The sequence below is a fragment of the Anolis sagrei genome, chromosome 4 (genome assembly GCF_037176765.1).
Source record: "Anolis sagrei isolate rAnoSag1 chromosome 4, rAnoSag1.mat, whole genome shotgun sequence".
Taxonomy (NCBI): Eukaryota; Metazoa; Chordata; class Lepidosauria; order Squamata; family Dactyloidae; genus Anolis; species Anolis sagrei.
In genome coordinates this window covers 53,532,099-53,557,128 of record NC_090024.1, presented here as the reverse complement: position 1 = coordinate 53,557,128, position 25,030 = coordinate 53,532,099, and the positions used below count along the sequence as shown (strand labels likewise).

The 25,030-nt window shown below is 37.6% G+C and overlaps 1 protein-coding gene across 3 annotated transcripts in view; it reads left to right on the top strand.

Annotated features, from left to right (window-relative positions):
* Nucleotides 1-25,030, top strand: part of SPIDR (scaffold protein involved in DNA repair) — a 210,789-nt gene that overhangs the window by 84,284 nt on the left and 101,475 nt on the right. For all 3 annotated transcript variants that reach the window (XM_060775283.2, XM_060775282.2, XM_067467430.1), the window contains one exon: nucleotides 2,583-2,802. In XM_060775283.2, coding sequence (XP_060631266.2) covers nucleotides 2,583-2,802 — 220 coding nt within the window. The remainder of the gene's footprint in view (nucleotides 1-2,582; nucleotides 2,803-25,030) is intronic.

Sequence of the window (25,030 nt, the reverse complement as noted above, 5' to 3'; positions counted from 1 at the left end):
GAAGAAGGAGAGTACTTGCTTCTTCTCTGCTGCTTGACAGGTCTAATGGTTTTAAGTAATAGGAAGGGAGGTTTTGATTGAACATTAGGAGGAACTACCTGACAATGAGAACAGTTGGAAAGTGAAACCAATTGTCTAGAAAGGTGGTGGGACCTCTTTCTTAGGATGTCTTCAAAAAGAGGGTGGGCAGCTACGTGCAGGAGATGCTTTTAGCTGGAGAGCATGTGTTTATCAGTGCGTTGGACCCAATATCTCATGGTATCTCTTTCCAAGTCCATGATTCTACTCTGACTGGCAGTGGTTCTCTGGCACCTCACTATTCAGAGGCATTTTTCTTCACCTACACCCCCCCCCAAAAAAAAACCCCACATACACACACACACAAACATGTGGGATTGCATGTAGGATATTCTGCATCACAAACACGTGGAATTGCATGTAGGATATTTTGCATCCAAACAATTTGTTCTTCCACTGAACCATGGCCACCATGCCACCACCATGTATTCTTCCAATGGATGTGTGCTCTTGATCTTGCAAAAGGTTTGGCTTCGTCCTATGACTCCTAGTGTGTTTATTCTTTTCTCATGGGATCCTCCACCAGATAATGGCTGTTCATCAAACTAGTTTACTGAATGGGCCAAAAGTAGACCTAACTTAGGATAACTTACATAAAAGGGAAAACTGAATGCTCTCTGACTGATATCTCTAAAAATCAATTTAGTTCATGAAAAAGGGTCTGCCATTGTTTGAATTACCAAATATATGTTTACCAGTTATAAGATAACTGTTGCTCATAATATTTTAAAATAATGAAATAACACCAAGGCAAATATTTTAGTATTTCTGATGAATTTCTGATTTTCAAAGCAAACATAGTTTTTTACAACAGCTGCCTCCACTCACTCCCTCTCATTTTCATAGTGTAATTCAAATGTTCTTGTAGGTAAGCATTCAAAAGTACATGGCAGCAAAAAGAGAATGAAAGTCGTAAAAGCTTGTCATATGACTGTCATGTAGGGCTTAATTGATAGAGCAGCTGCATGCACAATGTTTAAGTATTACGGGAACAGAGCTCTTTTGAGGCTTTAAACCTTCTTTTTTGGCTGTAGTTACTAGCTCACAAGAAAGCTTGGTACACCATATCTAAGCATTCTTTATGCTTAAATAGTTCTAGTCCTCTCCACCACAGTTATATCCTTTCCTAAATAATGCCATGGTCATATATTTTATTATTTCTTGTTTATATAGTCAAGCCAATTCTATAACCCAGCGATTTTGTTGTTCATGTTGTTGTAATTCATTTTTCTAGCATTTTAAATTGTTTAGGAAGAAAGGACCTGCAAACAGACAGAAAAACAAAACCTGCACTGTCATGTCAGGCTCTTCCTTTTGCTTTCTTGGAAGTTTAGGACAGTTGTTTTCTTTGTACAGGGAAATCATCATTCTGTTTTAAAATCTGTATTTGGAACTTCTTCTGCTAGATGATGACTGAGGACAATTTTGCACCCCCAAAACATTGTGCTACCTTCTGCACCCATAATAAAAGGTTATGAAGGCCTCTCCAGTTGTTCCCTCCATGCTTAGCACTGCTTTTTTTCCAACGTGGAACATAGGAAACCGCTGTATACACAGAGTTTGGAGGGAAATGGGGATGAATGCAATTTTCAGATTGCCAGTGACCATGTTGGCAGAGGATTCTGGGAGGAGTATAATGTCTAGATACAGGGAAGTCACCAATTCTGTCTTGGTGAGACCACACCTGGCATACTGTGTCCAGTTCTGGGCACTGCAATTTAAGAAAGATTTGACAAGCTGAAATGTGTTCAGAGGAGAGTGACTAAAATGATCAAGGGTCTGAAGAACAAGCCCTATAAATAGTGGCTTACAGAACTAGGCATGTTTAACTTGAAGAAGAGAAGACTGAGAGGGGATATGATGGCTATGTATAAATATGTGAGGGGAACAGGCTTGTTTGAACAAACGCTTCAAATTACAGAATAGGATATTCTATCTGAACATTAGGAAGAACTTCCTGACTGTGAAAGCTGTTCAGAAGTGGAACTCTCTGCCCTGGACTGTGGGGGAGTCTCCTTCTTTGGAGGCTTTTAAACAGAGGCTGGATGTTCATATTTCGGGGTACTTTGAATTTTCCTGCTTCTTGACAGGGGGTTGGACTGGATGGTCCACGAGATCTCTTCCAACTCTTATGGTTCTATGATTCTGTGTAGTTTCAGAAAAATGTTTACAGAGCTCATATTTTCAGGGAATACATCCCCTTCCAGAGGACAATTATGGAAAACTATGAATATGAACAAACACAATTGGCTAACACTAAATTACTTAACATTTAAATGTTAGAGATATTTTGATGAGGTAAATAGATTTCTTTATTGATAGATTGAAAGCTTAAAGATGGATTGAAGGTAGGTATTTTAATTTTTGAGCCAGCTTATAAATGGTTTTACCCACAAAACCATAAAAATATACAATGTGTGCGTGTTATGTGGAAGAGAGACAGAATGAAAGTGAGACACTTCCTATGGAGTATTTACGTACCTGTTTTGTTGTTTGTTTTCCAGGCAGTAAATCTGGTGTATTAATAGTAAAGATCTTAGAAATGCATGAAGAATGCAGTCTCTGCGTTGCACTCTGCCATTTGTTGGGACAGTATACTTCTGAGACCTCTCCCACTGAAGAAATTGCTGACATTCAGCCTAAGCTTAAAGTTCTCTTTGCGAAAGAAACACGAGCTCATCTCAAGGCAGCTCCGAATGATGTTATACATATTCATCCCCCTTGGTAAGTACAAATAAGGTCAGCTCATTATAGTTTTTAAACTAGGTGGTTGTTGTTGTTCATTCATTCAATCGCTTCCGACTCTTCGTGACCTCATGGACCAGCCCACGCCAGAGCTCCCTGTCTGCTGTCACCACCCCCAACTCCTTCAAGGCCAAGCCAGTCACTTCAAGGATACCATCCATCCATCTTGCTCTTGGTCATCCCCTCTTCCTTTTTCCTTCCATTTTCCCCGGCATCATTGTCTTCTTCAGGCTTTCCTGTCTTCTCATTATGTGTCCAAAATACTTCATTTTTGTCTCTAATATCCTTCCCTCCAATGAACAGTTGGGCTTTATTTCCTGAAGTATGGACTGGTTGGATCTTCTCGTGGTCCAAGGCACTTTCAGAACTTTCCTCCAACACCACAGTTCAAAAGCATCTATCTTCCTCAGCCTTCCGTATGGTCCAGCTCTCACATCCGTAGGTTACTACAGGGAATACCATTGCTTTAACTATGCGGATCTTTGTTGCCAGTGTGATGTCTCTACTCTTCACTAGGTGGTAATTATTAAAGCAGGGATGAGCCAAGTGTGGCTTTTAGGCTATATATGCTTCCCATGACTACTGTTTTGTAGTCATGGGAAGCAGGAGTTCCAGGAGCCAGTTTTCTCCTTAATGGTCTTGTTGGGTCCAAAATGGCTGTGAGCAGGAAACATAGAGTGTGTTTGGGTGCAGGAAAATAAATTTCCCAATGAGGCTGCATGGCAAGGGAGTTGGATGAATGGCCCTAGTGGTTTCTTCCAACTCTATGATTAAGTGACTGCAGTGGTAGGAGTGTCATATCATCGATGATCCCTTGTGGCTGAGTATAATTGTCTTCCAAGAGTAGTGTCTTGGTGGTGGAGCCATAAATAACTGTGGGGACTTATTCTTGATCCTCATGATCTTTCACAATGAGGACCTAGATTTCCAGATGGAAGGAAATCACGACAAGGATTTGCCTGATGCGCCTTCCTCTTTGCATGCTTCTCCCTTTCACCCTCTATTTGTACATCTTCAAAATTGATAGTATCATTGGTAATCGCTGACTTCTAGTTACAACACTCGAGTACCAGGGCTTGCCAGTTCCCTGTGTTTATTCCACATTTTATAGTTAGTTTTAAGACCATATTTAATTTTTTTACTGTTTACCAACATTCTGTTTTCCATTCCTATGTTGAGAATAAAATAACTGCATGGGAGTGTAGCCCCTAGGGATTAACGCTGCTCCCAAGCCTATCATAGTTGCTCACCTTAGCTTAAAGTATAGTTACCCTGGAACTCATTCTCATGTCCTATATTTTAAAGATCTATTTCACTTGATTGGGATATATTTTCTTGGTATAAATAACAATTTGACCATTAAAACCGTTTTATTTAAAGGAATGGCCGATAATGAAATGAGACTTAAATGTGGAACTGCTTCAGTGTGAAGATGAAGGTCTTGCTAGTGGTGAACAAGAACTTTTAACATTGTATATTTCAGATATCTCTTTAGTCATCTCATTGTAGATGAAGTACAGTAGAGTCTCGCTTATCCAGCCTTCTATCATTCAACATTCTGTATTATCCAACGCAGTCTGACTCCCGCCCGGATCCATAGCTGTTTCAATACATTGCAATGTTTTGGTACTAAATTTGTAAATACAGTAATTACTGCATAGCATTACCTTGTATTGAACTGCTTTTTCTGTTGATTTGTTGTAAAACATGATTTGGTGCTTAATTTGTAAAATCATAATGTAATTTGACGTTGAATAGGTTTTTCCTTAATCCCTCCTTATTATCCAACATTTTCGCTTATCCAATGTTCTGCCGACCTGTTTATGTTGGATAAGCGAGACTCTACTTTACAGTATATTCTATTGTGTTATCTACCTTTTTAAGAGAACTTGGTTAATGGAGAGGGTTAAGCATGAAACAAATAAATTCAGAAAAAAATTTCTTCAACCCCTCTGGAAGATGCAGAGCTTTAGTTCTTCTATTTATCAAATTGCTAAGGGCAGGCTCCCAAGATCATTGTCTCATCTGTCAGAACATGGCCAGCAGAGGATATTGTTCCTGCAGAACCCTTTGATATAATGTATGCATTTAAAAACATATAGATATTCAAGCACACAATGAGGAGGAAAAAATAAACAGATAAATCCCTACCATCAAAAAGAGAGTAAGTCCTCTTTTGCATTCCTCCTTTGAAGTTTTTGCAAAAGCAGAAAGAGTTGAGCTCTGATAAGGTAAAGACTCTTAGCTACCCTACAATAAAATTCAAAGTCACTGGATACAAGAGCACAGATGGAAGAAAGATGTAATAGTACAATCTGTAGCTGATTACTGCTTCAAAGATCTTTAGAGTCTGAGATTCTAAATTATCCTAAATTAGTAGTAGTAGAAGAAACAGTAACTTTGGACACATTCAGCTGACCACTTAATAGGGATTGAAGGTATTTTGAAGATGTGGTATTTAAATGCTGTACAGTGTGAATACAGGAGTGCTAATTGGAGGCCTTAAAATTGAATTTTTAAAAGTGGAGATACTCCGAAATAAGAGCCATAATGCACATCAGCATGCATAGGTGTAAAACTGCATTGCATGGCAAAACTGATTAAGGAAGAGGTGTACTGGAGATCTGCATCATACATTGCAAAAGGGAAGAAGTTCAGTTGGGCGGTTGGGGTGGGGGAGGTTGTGTGTGTACAAATTTTCTATCACAGTGAATTTTCAGATCCAGATCAATGCTGACTTCTCCAGTGCATAAGCACCACCCAGACCTCGATCCAGTGATAGGGCTTTCCATGTGATCAGGTACATGTCCAATTTGCTTCCAGCTCTGCTGCTTTTGTACCGTGTTATTTGGTCAGTGTAGATTTGCCCTTGGCTACTTTGACCTAAATCCAGTCATTCATCTCAAAATAGGATGGACTCATTGACTCCATCCAAACTTTGTAAGTTAATACTTATATAGATTCCATTAAACCAGTGGATTCACTCTAATTTGAACTAAGATTGAGTTTTAGACTCTTATATCCAATATCATAGTTCACAATATCATTTTTAGATATTAAAGCCTGCTACATAAATCAGTTTCTTAAATATGTTTGCTGGGCTTCAAGAATTAGCCAGCTCTTACAGTTAAATTAATCTTTTGTCACACTATTCCATATTAAGGGTATGACTTGTCGACTTGTGGCAATCATATGAATTATATTGGATTTTCTTAGACAAGGAATACTCAGAGATGTTTTGGGCAATTCTTTCATCTGAAATAGAACCTATAGCACCTGGTATTGATTTATTGATCAACTCCATGAAATTTAAATTTGCAGATGTAGAGGGTTAGCTATACTAAATGTTTCTGAAGTACAGTATCAGTACCTTCAGTTTACTTTTACCCATTATTTAGATGCAAAAGAGATCCCCCCCCCCAAATCTAACCATTATTAGTAGAGAAGTGTGAAGGGGGAGGATTTTATTTTTATCCCCCCCTCCACACACACGCATGAACAGAAAAATTATAAAACAAGATTGATATTTACCTCTCTTAAAATGATGCGTCATATCTACCTTAAAAAAATGTGGATAAAGCTTTTGAAATGGAATGAAAATGATCCAAAGATATATCAAGGAGAATATTCTAGACTTGAAGTTTTCCAGCTTTTATAAAAGAGGAAATTCCAAGGATACTGAAGTGACAGGCATAGCTTGCGTGTTGTTGTCTGCTGACGTCAAACAAGAAAAAGCAGACAGTATTGTTAAAGTCAGTAAAAGATGTATAGTAAGGATTTAAGTCCAGGCTAGATACAGAACATTCAGTTAATATATGGCTCTAATTATGACTATTCCCGTATGTGCATAATCTCATGACAAATTCCATATTTTATTTAGGGCCAGAATCTTGATCTATTGAAGATAATAACTGCTCTATGCAGACACGGACGCAAGTGCATTAAAATAATTTCCAATATTTTGGCCAAGAGTAAATGCACAAAGAACTGATTTTTCTTTGCTTAAAACTGATCTGTCCACTACTTGGAACTGTATTTATCTGTTAAAAAAATCACGCTGGACATTCAAATGTAGTCATATATTGAAACCTGAAAGACCAAAGGTAGATTACATTGGGAAACCCTGGTTGCTGAACTTACTGACTGAAAGGGAGTGGGGTGAGCTCCCGCTATTAGTCCCAGCTTCTGTCATCCTGGCAATCCAAAAACATTTAAATGTGAGTAGATCAGTAGGTACCGCTTCTATGGCTAGGTAATGGCACTCTATGCAGTCATGCCAGCCACATGACCTCTACAGACAACGCTGACTCTTCCGCTTAGAAATAGAGATGAGCACCACCCCACAGAGTCAGACATGACTAGACTTTATGTCAAGGGGAAACCTTTACTTTTATATTACAATGAAATTAAAGATAATTCATTACAATGGAGAAATAGATCTCGATATAAATGTTTGGTGACATAGAATTTTCTAAAAGACAAAGCTTACTTGTGGAAACAAACAGAATCTTTCAGGAATCAGTTTTAAATCTGTATCACCAGAAATGGATGGTACAGATAGATGAAACAAATCAGTAACAAAAACCTAAATAATACATTGCATGCAATCTTATATTGAATGATGTTAGCAGTAGAACATATGACTAATACAATTTGTTTAAACAATCTAAAAAAATAAACTTAATGCCAGAACTCTATTATAGCATAGTCTTAGAAGTACACATTTGTTTTCATTTAGGTTTCCAAATGTGCTTTTAAATACTTTTTATTGATTTTAACACAAATAATGTAATTCACAACAAAAATATTCATTGAGAAATGAAAAAGCAGAAAAAGAGAAAAAGAATGTATAACTAAAACACAAGCACATTCATATAACTCAATCCTAAGTGAAAGAAAAAAAGTATATTATACAAATAAAAAACCCCTAATCATCGCTATCAGAGATAATTATATTGTTTGGTTCTTAGCTTTCTTATTGCTCGATATATGTTTTCCCATTTTTCATTTCTGAAAAAGAGAGACTTTATCTTGAGACCCACAACATTGATTTGATACATTCTAAGACATCTTTCACAATTTAATTTGGGTTAAATGCCATCTGTACATCATCTTAAAAAGGTTTTGTTTTAAAATAGTACACTAAGTAAATTGGAGCAATGGATTAAACCCTTGTGCTGGCTGGACTGCTGACCGAAAGGTCGGCAGTACAAATCCAAGGAGTAGGGTGAGCTCCCATCTTACAATTCTAGCTCCTCGTGTGGGAACATAAGAGAACCCTCCCACATGATGGTAAAACATCCAGGTGTCCCCTGGGCAATGCCCTTGCAGGCAGCCAATTCTCTCATACCAGAAGCAACTTGCAGTTTCTCAGGTAGCTCCTGACACCAAAAAAAAAAAAACCTGAGTAAAAAAACCGAGTATAGTTTTAGACCACATTGTTCCCATACATCCATTTGAATATTGTCAAAATGTTGAGCCCACCTTTTCATGTACTCTTTTACATGTTCATCTTCTGTCTTTAGTTTCTAAACCCATTTACAATATGCATTTTTAAATTACCTGGTCATTGTCTACACAGCTCCCAATAGAACTCTTTTTCTCCAACCTTTATGGCTGTGTTTCTCTTATCTTGATTGAATCAATCCTTAAGTTGCATGTGAGCAAATCTATTGACATCTTTGCTACCTCTCTTTGTTTCAACTCCCAGCTTGTTCTTGTTCAAAATATGAAAGATAATCATAAAGCAACCATCTCCAATTTTTAGCAGGGAGGTAGCTAATACTATTTTAAGAAAACATCTCTGCTTATACTTGTGCCCAGCTCATAGGAAAGCCAATACAATAATGGTTTAAGTTGATAATCTTATATCATGATCTTCAACTTTTTAAGGTTTCTCATCTTTAAACAACATATGTTCATTTAGCTATAAAAAACAACAGGCTTCACAATACATTTTAAGATTTGGGACTCCAAGCTTTCCTTTCCTTATGTGGCATATTACCTCTGGGTTTCTTTGCGTGCACAAAAGTATTCTATTCCTTATCATAAGGATTATTTGAAATAAAAACAAAAGCTTTAGAAATCATTTGCTTTTATAACTGCAATTCTACCCCCAAAGAGATGAAAGCAACTATTTTAAAAGGCTCTTTTAATTTCTCTTACCAACCAGGTTATTTTTAAACAAACAGTTCTTTGTAATTACAACGCCCAAATATTTTATCCTCTTTCATCCATTTTAAGAAGGAATAGTTAAATCATAATCTTCTTATAGGGTCATATTTTGTCAGGATTTTGTTTTATCACAATTCTCTCTAAAAATTGTTGTTTCCAAAATTTTCATTATCCACATAAACTGTATTGAAAATATTTCCAAATAAAATGGCTACTGACTAGTAATGTATTACAAGACCTAGCTTGACAGTGTCTTTTAAGCAATGGCAACAGGGTTTAAATGACAGAATGGTTTTAAATCAAAGCCAAAAGTAATGATCTAATGTGTATCTATGGGGAGAGAGGAGAGAGTGTGTCCTGGTTAGTCGGTGAGTGCATGTCTGGTTCAACTTTAAAGATATTTTAATCTAAAATACTGACTTTAATTTGGGACTTCTGGTAAGACAATTTTTTTGAATGTCACATCATCATCATTATTATTAGTAGTAGTAGTATATTTAACACCAGCAATCCACATTACCACAAAATAATATACATTCAAAAATATAGGAGAGGGGAAGGAAAAGGAAACAAGAAAAGAAAAAAAAATGATTATTCCACCAACACATATCTAATACATAATCTCACTAAAGTTGGTAAAAGCCATCATAACCATAGCTTAATCACATCAAAATTAAAGTTTGTCTTTCTTGCAATATCTATGCATTTTTCCAGCCTTCAGAAAGTCTTGATCTGGCATACTGGTATCTTTAGAAGCCACATTAATTTGTCCATTTGGGTCAGCTCAGCAAGTGGAACAATCCATACTTCCATCATCAGCGCTTTGGGCTTTTTCCAAATTTGAGCAAAGCATAGTCTTGGTGGTCTTGTCATTTACAATCCAAATGTTTAACAATAATGCTCAGCAGAAATATTTCCAGTAACATTACAATGTCTAATTTTAATTTTTGGAATGAACATATCTTAGACCAGTAATTTTTCACCTTATTGCAAGTTTGTTAGATTTGAAAAAGAAATTCTCCTTATCTTGTCATTCTCTTTACTCTTGTACGAGTTCATCATTGGTCTCTAGTTTCAGAAGGCAGTTATATACTTTTAAATTACATTTTTGCAGTCTGTTATGCTACATGTTGGTAAGAAAATTTTAAACCAAGTAATTTGTTGTAGTCTTAGTTTGATTACATACAGGATATATACGAAAGGAGAAGTGGTAGTTGAAGAAGAAAATTAAAAATGACATTAAATTTTTCAAGTTCTTAAATTTCAAGTTGAAGAATCAAAAAGTCTTCATTGTATTGCTGCTATTGTTGAATGACCCTTGACTGTAGGAAAACAGTAGTGTCACTATATACATAGGTGTAAGCACAAATGGAAACAAACTACCTGCAGTAATACATAACCAGTAAATAGCATGGGTCAGGCTTTTCATTTCAAGGCTGTTTCAGGAGGAAGATAAGTAGGAATACAGAAAAGACTGTTGTCCACTAGGGTAGTGTTTTGCAAATTGGTACAATTCTCATTGTCTCTAACCATGACATATGGGCACCACTAAATTGTCCCAGGAATTTGATGCCGCCTGCTGCCTCAGAGCTGAGTGTGGCATCCTTAGAAATCATGTAACAGGGGACTGGAATGCAGTGGCTCTGTTGTAAGACATTCACAGTGATTGGAATGGCATAAATAAGCTGTATTTACAACTGTGATTTCTCTTGCCTTCGTATTTTCTTTCACTGGTCTTGCATGTGACATGGTAACCTGTAAAGGACTTGGGCACATAACTTAATACTGTGAGTTACAAAAACATCCTTGTTGCCTTCTACAAAACCGACTCATACCTATTTTCAATCTTTTTGTAAACATTCAGAGATTTATCTCCTAATCCCGCTAATGCTAGTTGTTTTGCCCACTTGACTACTAAGTCAAAATTGTGACTTGGCATGTTGCTAAATGATGTTTTCTCACTTTATATTTACTTCTGGGAATTTGGGATTTTTTAGTTTATTGCCAAATGTTCCTATTAGTGATTTAATGTCAGATGTTCCCATTAGTGATTTATAGGGAATCAAACCTCTAACTCATTTTTGGCCAGGAAAAGTTGGATGTGACTTTGTGACCACAAGTCCCTGGAATGGAATTCAGGAGAGTCATGGGGTTTTGAGGCATCTTTTTGAATTGTCTTCTCTGTAGCATACTCTTGGGTTTTATTGCTGTGATAAACTATTTGTCTACTTCAACATCCCTTTGCAAGTCCTCCTTCCTGCATGCAGATATCTTTGGCAAAATTAAATGCTGTTTTTCCCAATCATGGAAACTGTTAAAGCAGAGAGTGCAAAAAAAGAAAGGAAGGAAGGAAATTTACCAATGTGTATCCAGACTAATTGCATTTTAGAAATACGAGAAGAACCTGAGTGAAACCTACTTGGTGAAACCTTCCTATATTTCATTTGGAGTCCCGTGGGGCTAAACATATATTTTTCTCTTAAAATTGTTTATATTGCTCTTTTTTTAAAAATCTAAAATGCTGGAGATATATTGCAGTGCTTAAATTGATAGTTTATTACAATCAGGTATACAGTAGTAAAGAAATCAAAAGTTGGACTGAAGACTTTCTTTATGAAGGAACTATTAACTCATGGAGAAAGCTATTCAGAGGTTGGGGTTCATAATTGTATTCAGAGCTAAAAAGTAGATTTATTTAGTAGTTTTACAGAAATGTATATTTCTTTTCTGAGTGCCACACCATGTCTTATTTTCCTCTGGAGAAAGAGAAAAAGGAAAGGGGGAAGTAATTCCTTTAGAAACATCTGGAATATCCAGAGATCAAGAATTAACTTGTTACAACCAGATAGCCAACTGACACTGAGGTCTGTAGCTTCCTCAATTAGATTATAAATAATATATTTGTCTAGAGAAAAAAATTAAAAGCACCTTTTATTTTTATTCTTTTGAGTTTCCCTCAGGGCTGCTTAATTATACACACAGATCAGCTATTTTGTTTATTACTAGAGTGAAAGTATTAGCTTTCATGGTCAAAGCGTCCCTGAATTGTGCACAATGTACCACCTCTCTATTGGAACATGGCTATTAATAGTTGCATTTTATCTTTTGTCATCTCTCATACCTCCTTTTCCCATCACCAAAACATCTAAATCATTTTTTTAATTTTAAAAAAGTTCCATTTCAGAACAATAGCATTACAAGTTATACCATGTTGTGGTGCAACCTTCGTCCGCCGTCACAGCCATTGAACATGTACCGTGTTATCATCTGTTTGCTCTGTCATTGAGGTCTTATTTCTTCATATCATACTTGGTCTGGTTCCTCCCCTGTGACTCCTCTGCCAAAGGAGACCCTTCTGGGAGTACATGACTCCCGACAGCTTCGCTCACAGGTTTTTCAGAATATGCAAGCCCTCTGTGTCACCTTGACAAAGTGATGATTCATCGAGTGGAAGATACCTTAATATGTGATAATTGATATACATGTGTTGTTGTTTGGATGCTAACTAACTTCTCTGTTAATGTGATCCTGGATTCATCACTGAGCCTGGTCTCAGCGGTGACCGGGAGAGCATTCACACAATTAAAACTTATGCGCCAGCTGCGCCCGTACCTTGGGAAGTCTGACTTGGCCACAGTAGTCCACGCTCTGGTTGCATCCCGTATAGACTACTGCAACACTCTGTAGGTGGGGTTGCCTTTGAAGACTGTTTGGAAGCTTCAAATGGTTCAACAGGCGGCAGCCATGTTGTTAACAGGAGCGGCGCTCAGGGAGCACACAACTCCTCTGTTGCGCCAGCTCCACTGGCTGCCAGTCTGCTACCGAGCACAATTCAAAGTGCTGACTTTAGCCTATATAGTTCTGGTCCTGCTTATCTGTCCAAACGTATTTCTCCTTATGAACCATCTAGGAATTTAAGATCTTCTGGGAAGGCCCTGCTCTCGATCCCGCCTTCTTCACGGGGTTGGTTGGCGGGGACGAGAGATAGGACTTTCTCCATGGTGGCCCCTTGGCTGTGGAACACCCTCCCTAGGGACATTAGATCGGCCCCCACCCTCTTAAATTTCGTAAAAAAATCAAAACCTGGCTTTCTGAGCAGGCTTTCTCAAATACAGTGTAGCAGATAGCTTATTGACCTCAGAACAACTGGACAATTGTGATCGGATAACGATTTTGGTATTGAGATGCAGAGGATTTATGCTTTTATTGATTTTACAGTTTATGGAATTTTATGTGTGTTATATGCTTTTAGCTGTTTTTATATTATTGTGGCATCGGATTGTGTCATTTTGTAAACAGCCCTGAGTTGCCCTCAGGCTGAGAAGGGCGGTATAGAAACATAGTAAATAAATAAATAAATAAATAAATTGTCCTCCTTTCCTCTCAGATGTATGAAGAATAGTCAGCATTGCTTGCTCTTCTTGTTGAAGGTACTGAATGGGAGAAAATAATTTAAGTGCTTAATCGTTTGCATGAGAGCCAGTGTGCTGTAGTGGTGTCAGTGTAGGACCAGGAGACAAGTGTTCAAATCCCCACTTGATTGGGGAAACTTTTTGGATGACTTTAGTCAAGTCATAATAATAATAATAACATAATAACACTTAATTTGTATTCCGCCCTATCTGTCCGAGGGTACTCAGGGTGGATTCCAGCATATACAGACACAAGACAAACATTCAATGCCTCGAAACAATGAAACACAGATACACATAAAGGTAAACTCTTCCCCTTCATCTCCAGCTCTGAGAGGTGGTGCTCATCTCAATTTCTAATACGAAGAGCCTGCGTTGTCCATAGACACCTCCTGGTCATGTGTCCAGCATGACTGCATGAAGTGCTGTTTACCTTCCAACCAAAGCAGTACCTATTGATCTACTCATATTTGCATGTTTTTGAACTGCTAGGTTGGCAGAAGCTGGGGCTAACAGTGGGAGCTCATCCCATCCCACAGTTCAAATCGCCAACCTTCTGGTCAGCAAGTTCAGCAGCTCAACAGCTAGACCTGTTGCACCACTACGGCCCCATTAATTCACACTCTCTAGCCTCAGAGGAAGGCACAGGTAAACCCAATGTGAATAAAGGCTTATGACTGATTTGCCTTAGGGTCACCATAAGTCAGAAATGTCTTTAAGGCATGCAACAACAACTAATGGTTCACAGATTAGCAGGAGTTTCCACTGCTAATTCCAACTAAAGTAAAAAAGAACATAAATAATGCTAAGATGGACACCCTGTGCTCTGAAGATTGAATGGGATAGCACCAATCGTGGCATATGTTATGAATCCACTTGAGGAATTTTGGCTGAGTCACGGTTACCCCTCTGTTTACTGAAAGAAACCACCTTTCTTTCGCCCGCTGTGATGTATGAAAGACGTTTGGCTGCATTATGTGTATATGCATTTTGTATTCTAAGGGAAGCTGCTCAAGTTTCAAAAATATGATGGTATGCATTAATGATCTTTTACAAAATGACTGAACTTCAGGGAAGTTAACTGTACCAGTAATGTTAAATCTAAAGTAGTTTTGAATGTTATTCAGCAAAGGCTACAGCTGCTATCACATTCAATTAGCTCTACAAGGGACTGGAATTTCCAGACACTTCTGAATACTGGGAGGCGAAAAGCTGCCTTGACGTCAGGAGCTGCTCCTGGGAATGTTTTGCATTCCTCTTCCTGGCAGTGGTCAGGTGGCTTCCAGCAAGAAGGAAGGAACAGCCTCTTCCAAAAAGGAGGGAGAAAAATGAGGGAGGAAAAGAACAGTTTATAATAAAAGTATTGTGGAGGAGGCACTTTTATTCTAAGCCAGATTTGAAATTGGAACCAGATGTTTTGCATTTGAAAATGTTGGACGCCTCTATTAGTGACGGCGATGGCTGAAGCATTTGGCCATTTGCCACACTTTAATCTCATTGCTTTGTACTGAAAAAATAACAACAGTTTAGCAAAACAGATTTTGTGAGTAAGTAGTCCTTTTAAAGGACAATACGAAAATCTCATTCTACTAGAAAGAGGCATAGAGTCAAAACAACCAATTATTTTTTTTGCAAGATGAATGGATATCTTTATTATGTAATGAGGAAACAGTTGCTATCAACAGGTTTTATAATTTTGTTTGTTAGGAAAGATTTTATTTTGGAGTAAGTAGTAAAAGTATTTACTGGTTTCCTTTGCAAGCTTCTAAAAAGCTATTTTCTAAAAACCTTATTGGATCTGAGTAGGAGCTATGATAAGTATTGTGGCATGTAGTATACACAAACAAGTGATCATATAGATTTAGCATCCCTTGTTCAGAAATCCAAAATGTTCCAAAATTATCCACATGTGTGACTGAGATAGTGAAAACTTTGATTTCTGATAGTTCAGTTACACAAACTTCATTTCATTCACAGAATTATGGAAAATATTGAGTATAAAATGGTCTTCAGGTTGTGTGCAGAAAGTGCATATGAAGCATAAATGACTGTCGTGTTAGATGTGGGGCCCATCTTCAAGATATCTTATGATGTATATGTAAATATTCCAAAATCTGGAAAAAAAATCTGATATCCAAAACACATGGTTTCCAGTATTTCAGATAAGGGATATCCAACCTATGTATAATTTATACTTCTTGGAAAGGAATGCTTCCTTGTTTGTTTTCCCATGTTTTGTTCTGTGAGAAAGAGTTGATTTGATCTGTTGTCTTTTGAATGACAGGTGTGGTACCTGTATTCTTGTTTTGCAAATAGATAACTAGTGCATAATGAATTATATTCTAATGTATAAGATCATGTCCCTGAACTACTTTTGAATGGTGCCAGGATTGCCACTTTAGAAAAATTATTAAACACTTTTAGGTAGGTAAAGTTTTTCCCCTGACATTAAGTCCAGTCAAATCCAACTCTGGGGGTTGGTGCTCATCTCAATTTCTAAGCTTGAAGAGCCTGTGTTCTAGACACCTCCAAGGTCATGTGGCCAGCATGACTGCATGGAGTGCCGTTACCGTCCCGCTGGAGTGGTACCTATTGATCTACCCACATTTGCATGTTTTCGAACTGCTAGGTTGGCAGAAGCTGGGGCTAACAGAGGGAGCTCACCCCGCTCCCCGAATTCGATGTTTAGTTTGATGTTGAATTCCTCCCCAACTAAAATCCAGTCACATTTGATGTATATTCCAACTGAGGAAGAAAGGTTTCTGAACTAAAACTGATTCCCGTTAAGGATTTCTAGGAACTATGAAAATTCGTTTAAAGCTTGGTCTAAACATGTGTTGCAACTTCTTTGGAAACAGTCATTATTAAAACTGAATCCCATATAAATACAATCATTTCAAGGCATATATTGCAGTGATTTGGAAGTCTTTTTGTAGCAATAGAGACTTTTTTGTTATGTACTGTACAGCTCTGCTGGAGCCCTCAATGGTGCAATGGGTTAAAGCCTTGTGCCAGCAGGACTGCTGACTGATAGGTCAGTGGTTTGAATCTGGGGAGAGTGGGTTGAGCTTCCTCTGTCAGCTCCAGCTCCCACAAGGATGGTAAAACATCAAACATCCGGGCGTCCCTTGGGCAGTGTGCTTGCAGACGGCCAATTCTCTCACACTAGAAGCGACTTGCAATTTTTCAAGTTGCTCCTGACATGAAAAAATGCAGATCTAAATATACATAGCAAGTGTGGATATTCTATGGGTTGGCAAATGCTTGGAGGATGCTCTTGTGCAACAACACAGTTGTTTGCAGTAAGCAGGATGACAAGGACACATGGCATTTCAGAGTTTATTTATCCTGTTGTCTTTAGAAAGTATTAAATACAGGGTTGGATTCTGCCCTCATCATACTGGAATCTATTGGACAAGAAGTGCAACCCAACCCACTAAAATTTAGTTGTGGAAAGATATGGCAACATTTTTAGGCACCAAATTAAAGAAATGTCAAAATATTTAGGGGTCCCTAGTATTTCCAGACTGCACCCTGAAAATGTAAACAATACATTTTAAAATATAATGTAAACATTTCAAGCTGCAACCTGACAAATACAGTCAGTTAGAAGTTAGGTATCAGTGCAAATAATTTCCATTTAATGATATTTACCATTTGAGAGATTTGGATAGGGGTTCTGCTAAATGATAGATCAGTTCAGTGCAAGTAAGAACAATATTCTTCAGATAGTTGTGCAGAAAAAGGAAATTCTGTGAAATATAGTATTCCAAGCAACAATGAGAAAAAAACACACCTGCTAAAATTGCCATTACATAGCTCTTTGTCTCCCTTTGCCATCTGGCAACAATGTAATCTTATTTGGGAAACAACTGTACTAAAGAACAGCTTTTCTGATTTAGGAGCAATACGCTTTGGATTAAAGGCAACATGAATGCATTATGTTTTACAATTTGATAGTGCATTTGATAATTAGCCTGTGGTCCTGACCCTCTAAGCTGGGAGTAGGCCTTCGTGAAGTCAGTAGCAGACTTATTTCTGCGTAGAGATGTATGGGGTTGCACTGTTAAGCATCACTTAAGACATAAAGCAAATAATCATAACATTTTAAATTTTTTATAAACAGTGTTCACTGATGATCCCACTGTTCATTCTTGTGTCCATTGAAGTCTTATTTTCCTCCAACAAAGGGAATAATTGAAAGCAGCATGATTGGTAGCTATCCAAAAAATGTAATCCAGTGCTTATGTGTCTCCACTGAAATGTGCAAATTTGTGTATGTTTCCTGGTATACGCTGAATTGGATCTGCTGTTTCCTGCTCAATGGGAGGAGTTTGCACTGAGGAATTTCCAGAAATGTTCAGATGTGCTGACTCACAGTACACAAGCCAGCCTTCCAACTGAGGTTAGTTTCAGGGAGGTTTTGGAGTTCTTGGCTGAAGCAAGGGAAAAGTATTGCAGCAACATACAGTTTTATTTTTAGCAAGGTGGTAGGGAGGCCGTGTTGCTTAGCATAAAATGCTAGCTGACCGACATTTCACAGTTCATGAATTATCATCTTTATCTATTTTTAGAAGTTGGAAGGTACATTGTTTTGCTAAAATTACTGCCCTTTCTCCCTCCCCTCCCCCCACCCACATTTTCTAAGAATTTTGTAAGAGGCCCTTTGGTGACTTTAAAGATGTGCAATCAGAATTCCTATAAATTTTCTGTCCACCTGGATGTGGTTCGTTATTTTAGGGAGTTGGATTGAACCACAAAAGAATATGTTAGTTAAAAAAGAGAAGGAAAATAAAAGCATGGGGGGAATTTACGAAATGGGGTAGTTACTCACTTTCACACGAAAGGAAATTATCCAAGTGTGTGTAAATTCTTTAAAGCAGGTTTTAAAAAATATGTATTTAAGGTTTGTCAGATAACTGGGACAGAAGTCAAATATGTCAAAGCTTTCTTCTATTACTCATTTTCCATCACACCAACTAATTTGTAAAGAAAGGCAAAATCTATCCATTTATGACATTTCTGCATAGCAACATATGATAAAAATGATCACTGAAATATATGAACATGTAATGTACTTAACTGTTTGAATTCCATTGCATGTAATATATTTTTCCAAATTCCACTCCAATCTGATTGGTGATCATGTTTTCAATCAGTTTGAATAGTGCTTATTCATAAAATGTTGGGTGTAATATTCTGTTGAGTTGAAGCAAAATTTCTGTTGCTCATTTAAATTTTAGAAATCTATTTTTATTGAGAGGGCTGCCTTTTATCCTAGAGCAACATATATTTCTAAAATCTATAATAACTATACAGATGAAAATATTTTGTGGCATTTACTTCTTTTTATGATATTTCCTAGAGAAAAAGCGCATAATTTCGCTCCTATTACATTCAGATAGCAAGTGAAAAGATACAGCTTAACTTCAAAAGTCATAATAGGGGTTTTTAGTACTTTTTAAAATGAGCTTTGATTCAAAATTAGTAATAATAATAATAACAACAACAACAACAACAACACTTTATTTATATTCCACCTTTCTCCTTGAGGGGACTCAGAGCAGATTACAGCATATGCACACAGAGGCAAACATTCAGTGCCTTGTTACAATGACATACAATGAGACACAAATACACAGAAAAGGCAAAGGCTTCTCCTTTCATTTCCGGCTCTGGAGGTGGTCCTCATCTCTGACTCTGGGGGAGGTGCTTTCTCGATTACCAAGCCAAGGAGCCTGCATTGTCCATAGACACCTCCTGGTTGTGTAGCTGGCATGACTGCTTGGAGCATCTTTTTGCCTTTTCCTGCCAAAGCGGTACCTATTTATCTACTCACATTTGCATATTTTCAAACTGCTAGGTTGGCAGGAGCCAGGGCTAATAATGGGAGCTCACTCTGTCCCACAGATTCGAACTGCCAACCTTCATTCAGGTCAGCAGTTCAGCAGCACAAGGGTTTAATCAATTGCACCACTGCAATGAAATCTGTGGGGCATAGGTAAAGCTAATTTTGAGTTCATTTACACTGTAGAATGAATCCAGTTTGACACCATTTTAACTGCCGTACCTCAGTGCTGTGGACTCACAGGAGCAGTAGTTCTACAAGATCTTTAGCCTTCTCTGTGAAAGAAAGCTGGTGCCTCCCCAAACTAGAAAGCCCATGATTCCATTTATTGGAGCCATGGTAATTAAAGTGGCTTCAAACTGCATTCATTCTACAGTGTAGACAACCATTGAGATTACTCTCAATGGGCCAAATGGAAATTTGGATCCAACCCATTGTATTCTATAAGCATGTCTAGTTGTAAGATATGACCTTATAGTCAACTTTGGTACTATTTTAATATGTTGACTTCCATGTTCAGGTCACCATGTGTCAGCAAGATCACCTTGGTTCCAGCTATTTTGGGTACTATCTTTTCCTCTTGCCGTTTCTATAGAGGCTTTGGAGAAGCACTGCATGTACCCTTTTAAACTGAGGCTCCTTTCACATGCAAAACACAAGGCTCAAATGGTCTGACTTTCCAAGAAGGAATTGAGTACAACTTGTTTGAAACTTCTCACTTTACAATCAGCACCTTGTGTATCCAGCAGTCAATCAAATCCTGATTTATTTATTTACTTACTTATTTATTTATTACACTCAAGATTTCCAAGAAGTGAGAAGTCTGTTCTCCTGGTGGGACATGTGCCACAAAAGAAGATATGGCTTTGATAGTATTATATAGAAATCCGGAAATACCATGCAGACATTTATTATATAGACCAAAGACATGGTCACTGGGCATCAATTATTGCATGCACAAAGCCAAAACTTTGGAAGATAGTGTAGGAATGCCCTTGCTTGATTCAAAAAGCGTTTTGTCAGACTTCTGCATTCTTTTCAAGGCTGTGCAATATGTTGAATATAGAAAGAACACACTGTCTTGTCAACGTTTGGTGTTGTGTTTGGAATTTGTTCCACAGTTCAATGAGGAGGAGCATAAGTCATAAGCCAAATGTCAAAATGATATTTAGATGTTTCTCCTTCCGATGATGGGTACACTCTGTATTTAAAGAAGATCCCAGTTTGTATTCAAATACAAGTCAAATAACTTTAAAGAAATTGATGTAGAGAACAGCCACAACGTGGTCATATTTATCTGGCTGGGCTTGCAGACATAGTTTAGAAATGCATAACATTCCTGTTATGTTCAGAAGTGAAAAGCTAGGATGAGCAGGAACATTCCAGTGTTAAGAAATATTTCATATTGGGAAGATTTTGCTGTGTGTCATACTTCTTGTACTTAAGTTGGTTTTTTTTAAGGAACTGAAAACATTTGTGTTCTGGCCAGCTGTACAATGCCATCCTTTATATTCCACATCTGGAATTGAGTTTTTCATCTCTTATAATAGTTTTTTTTTTTTGTACAGTATCTTCACCTTCATCCACATGATGTTTTAAAAATTCACTGAGTGACCTCTAGGTTTCTCGCTGAAATTCCCATATAACTCAGGAGATTAAAATGTTCCATGTCCACAGGAGCATTTGCAGATGTCGACAAGGGTTCTGCATCATCTGTAAACACCTAGGGCCTGAAAATACATGTTCTCAAGCAATGAAACATTTGTTCTGAATACCCAATATCCCTAGCTTTATGGACAAAAAATATAGACAGGACAAGTTTGTGTTACAAAAATACAACTGTTCTTGCCAGCTCAAGAAAACCAAAACTTGTAAGCCTCAAAATTAGGAAACACATATAAAACCTGACACAAAGTGTGTTTTTTTGTTTATTTGTTAGTAGCCCTAATATTAATAGTATTATGGAGTATTTTTCTTTACCACAATAACAATAACAAAGTGAAAGGCTATTTTTTGGCTATTTTTCCCGATTCTGCACAAACCTGCTCAGTTTACAGTCAAAATTCTTCACCATCTCATCTTCATTTCTTTCTGCACTTATTGTCCTAAATATATGACAAGAAATTTTATTCAAAAAGTTGACCGAAAAGCCTGGGTTAACTTATCTATGGGCCATTGTAAATATTGTATGGTATTTACATTGACCCATGGATAAGTCAACCCAGAGTTTTTTGTTTGGTTTTGCTTTTTACTAAAATTTCCCAACTTACACATGATCATATATAATAAGTCTGGGAGAGACAGTAGATAATTTTGAATGCAAGGACCTTGAGCTTGTTTGGAGGTTCAAGCAGGGAAGCGCAGCTATCGTATACCTGGGACCGAAGACCTGGGTACACTCCTTTTATATCTGGGACATCGTCCTCTTCCACTGGAATGCAAGGGAGCACATCTGTGCAAGATCTCAAAGTGGATAGAAATCTAGTGTAGGCATTTGAACAAGAGTTGTCACATTACCCACCCAAAATGACAGGAAGGGTAATGAAGTTTGGCAGCAAGATGCTGGATGGGCATAAGCAGACTGCCATGAAAGTTTGAGAAGGAAAAGCAATATATTTATTTTATTTGTTTGTGTTTGATGTCTCGTTGTCTAGTGGGAGATCATTATAAATATTAGTTTTACTAATAGCAGTAAAAGTAGTAAGAGTTGTCATTTTTGACAAAGTCGGAGCTGTGTATCAGGTCACAGGCGAGATATTTTAATAAGCTGATAAAGGAAGGGCTGTATGTTTGCAGTGTTTCAAAGAAATAAATAACAGCCCCGCAACACAGTGAACATGGAGACTAGAGGAAAGTCCAGTCAAACCAAACCAAAGGCTTCCTGCCTGTTTGGAGATGACTTGGAAAGAAATATTAAAATGTGGCTTTCTCTTAGATGACTTCATTGCTTAACCTATTTAGAAAGAATTTTGTAGTTTCTAAAATTCAGAAATGTCATTCTGACACTATAGGAGCTGTGATCAGGTTTCTGGAAAATGAAACATTCTTCAGCTATACACATCCCACGGCAAATAGGACAATAATTCCTCTGAGCAAGGACATACTGCTTCTTCCTTGTGCAGACAAGCTCAGAAAATTCTTGCTGCACTTGAAGGAAGTTACTGTACATTGCTGGACCATCAGTTCTTCCCTTATCATTTCTTGTATCTCAAAGAAAATCCATCTTAGAATTATTATATTCTGCTACAGTGCTCTGGTTTTGTTTGTGAAGTCTGCATTTGATCCTCTACCAGATTCCTTCTGAACTTTCGCATTTCTGGCTCTGATTGCTTGAAGTTCCTGGCCTAGAAAACAGTGCTCTTCATAGAACAAAATTAATGGAGAAGTGTTGTAGAACTAAATGCTCTGCAAATCATAAAAAGAATCTACAGGAAGGAGGAGCTGTCCCCACCATTATTTGGCCCAGATCTTAACTATTCAACAAGAAATAATATGACACACAATGGATATTCAACAGATTATTAAGTATTGATTACATCTTGAAGTTTTCTCTGTGTATGTGTGTGGTTTTGTTGTTGTTGTTTTTTTGCCTCAAAAAAGATTCATTTGAGAGAGAGCATGCCAAATTTGACCCTGGCAAGTAGCCATAACTAAAATTAAAAACACTAGCGACTTTATCACATCACTCTTGCAGAAACCATGTTGTTTAAGCAAATGGAAACTTAACAGTGTGGAAATAATCACTTTTACATCTTATCTCTAATACTGTTATGGTATTGCCTCAGTTATGCACGTTCCCATAATCAATCTTCTACAGTGCTTCACTTGACCCTGGCTTCCTTCCCATGTCATCCTACATTGCAGACACATGCTGCTTAATTTCTCTTTTTTCTTACTCTGCAATGGTGCAGTTGCACAGTTTCAACACTTGCAAATGTAACATGCAACCATCATTACAAAAGTGTGACCTGTCATGGCAATGCGCAATTAAAGCAAAACAAATAAGAAAAACTAAAAAACCCTCAGGAATTTAGTTAAAGCAATATTTTTCCTATATACAATGATGTCCTTTTCCTCCAGACTCTGTAAGTGGAGTGACTTCACTGTGCTTGAGGATAGGAAAAGGGAAAGGGAAAAGAGGAGAGCCACACTCATATATACCACATGACTGTTCGGATATCAAGACAATAACAGAATGAAACAATTGCACTAGTAACAGTAGTTGAACAGCTGCAATATTGGAGCCATGAATATGTTTTCAATATGATCCGATAACAGTGAAAATGTAGATCATCAATGGGAGAATCACAATGTTCTGTGATAAGGAGAGATCAAACATGGAATTAAACCAATGTAATCATGCAACAAAGCTATCATGTAATGGTCCACAGAGAAAAGATGGCAGAATGGATTACAGAGTGCTCAGTATGGGAAACTAGTACCTCATCTGTCTTCTTGGGAAGTAATCTTATCTATGTTCCATAGTATAACAAAGCCCTGCAAGAGGTCTACCAGATTTTAGACAGATGCAGCCCTTTGTCGGCAATAACAAATGCTTAATCTTTGCTCCTTGTTCCACAAGGCAATTCCCTCATTCGAAGTGCTTTTATGAGCCCCAGGATGTTTTGACTCTGATTGAAAAATTGAGAATTTGGTTGCTACTGTCAATCTGCATTTTAGTTAAGAATGAGGGGAAGCCTACCCTATTTCCCCATAAATTGATCCTAAAGACTGATTTAGGTCTAGTTTTTCTTCTCCCCTTCTCTAGAGGATTAACAAGCCCAGGCCCATAGTCAGAGGGGGGTGGGGTTAAGTGTTCAACCCCCCTCCAAAATGTGTCAGGTTAAAAAAAACCTAGTTTACTCATGAATTTTAACTGGTTAACCAATTCATGAGGAAACCAGGGTTTTTTTTTAAAAGTCCTTCTCCTGAATATTATTTTCTTTAATAGTGCATTAGGCTCTGTCCTGGCCCAATTTTTGATGCTAATCTGCTTCTGAATATATGGCAATTCCCAATTTACATTTGGCATGAGATAAAAGTTTGCAGGGTTTTTTAAAAAAATTGTCTGGTGGATTATCAGTAGGTTGAGAATTGTGGGTAAAAAGCAAAATATATGTTCTAAGAGATGACCCAGCCTTGCGTTGAAGCGTATTTCCTGTTACTGAAAAGTGTTCCTCACAGATGAGGTTGAATGACATTTTTGTGTGTTTGCTTAAAGGCTCAATCCAGGCATTGTGTTTGCAGTTTGGCAGCGTGCCCTTGCCAGAGTACTGTAGCTGGGTAAAATGAGCAGCTCCTTGTGAACACAGTATCCTGGGCAATGACCAGGGAAGAGAAAGGGGAAAACCCAAGGAGGTGAATGAGTTCACTGAACATTCTGTGCCAGAGGTCAGCCCCTAGTCCATCATATGACACACTGTAAAAATACCTTGAGTTTCTCATAAATGCATCAACTAGTGTAGCCCTTAAAAAAGCATTAAAATAGGTTTTAGTATTGCTGTTTTTAAGTGATCAGGGTTTACACATTCTAGGGTAAATATTGTCCTTCAAAATATGAATGGTTTCTACTTGCTCAGTAGTAGTTGTATTTTTCAATTTATTTGGCTGGAGAGTGCAGATAGGCTTCTCATAGATCAATTTTATGTATGCTTGGCTCTCTCTGGTTTTTAAAAGCACATAGTGGAAGGTAAGGGGCTGCTAGAATGAGGAAGGGTAGTGGTGAATACTTTTTTTCAAAAGAAAGTGAGATAAGAGAAGCCTTTCTTCTTGG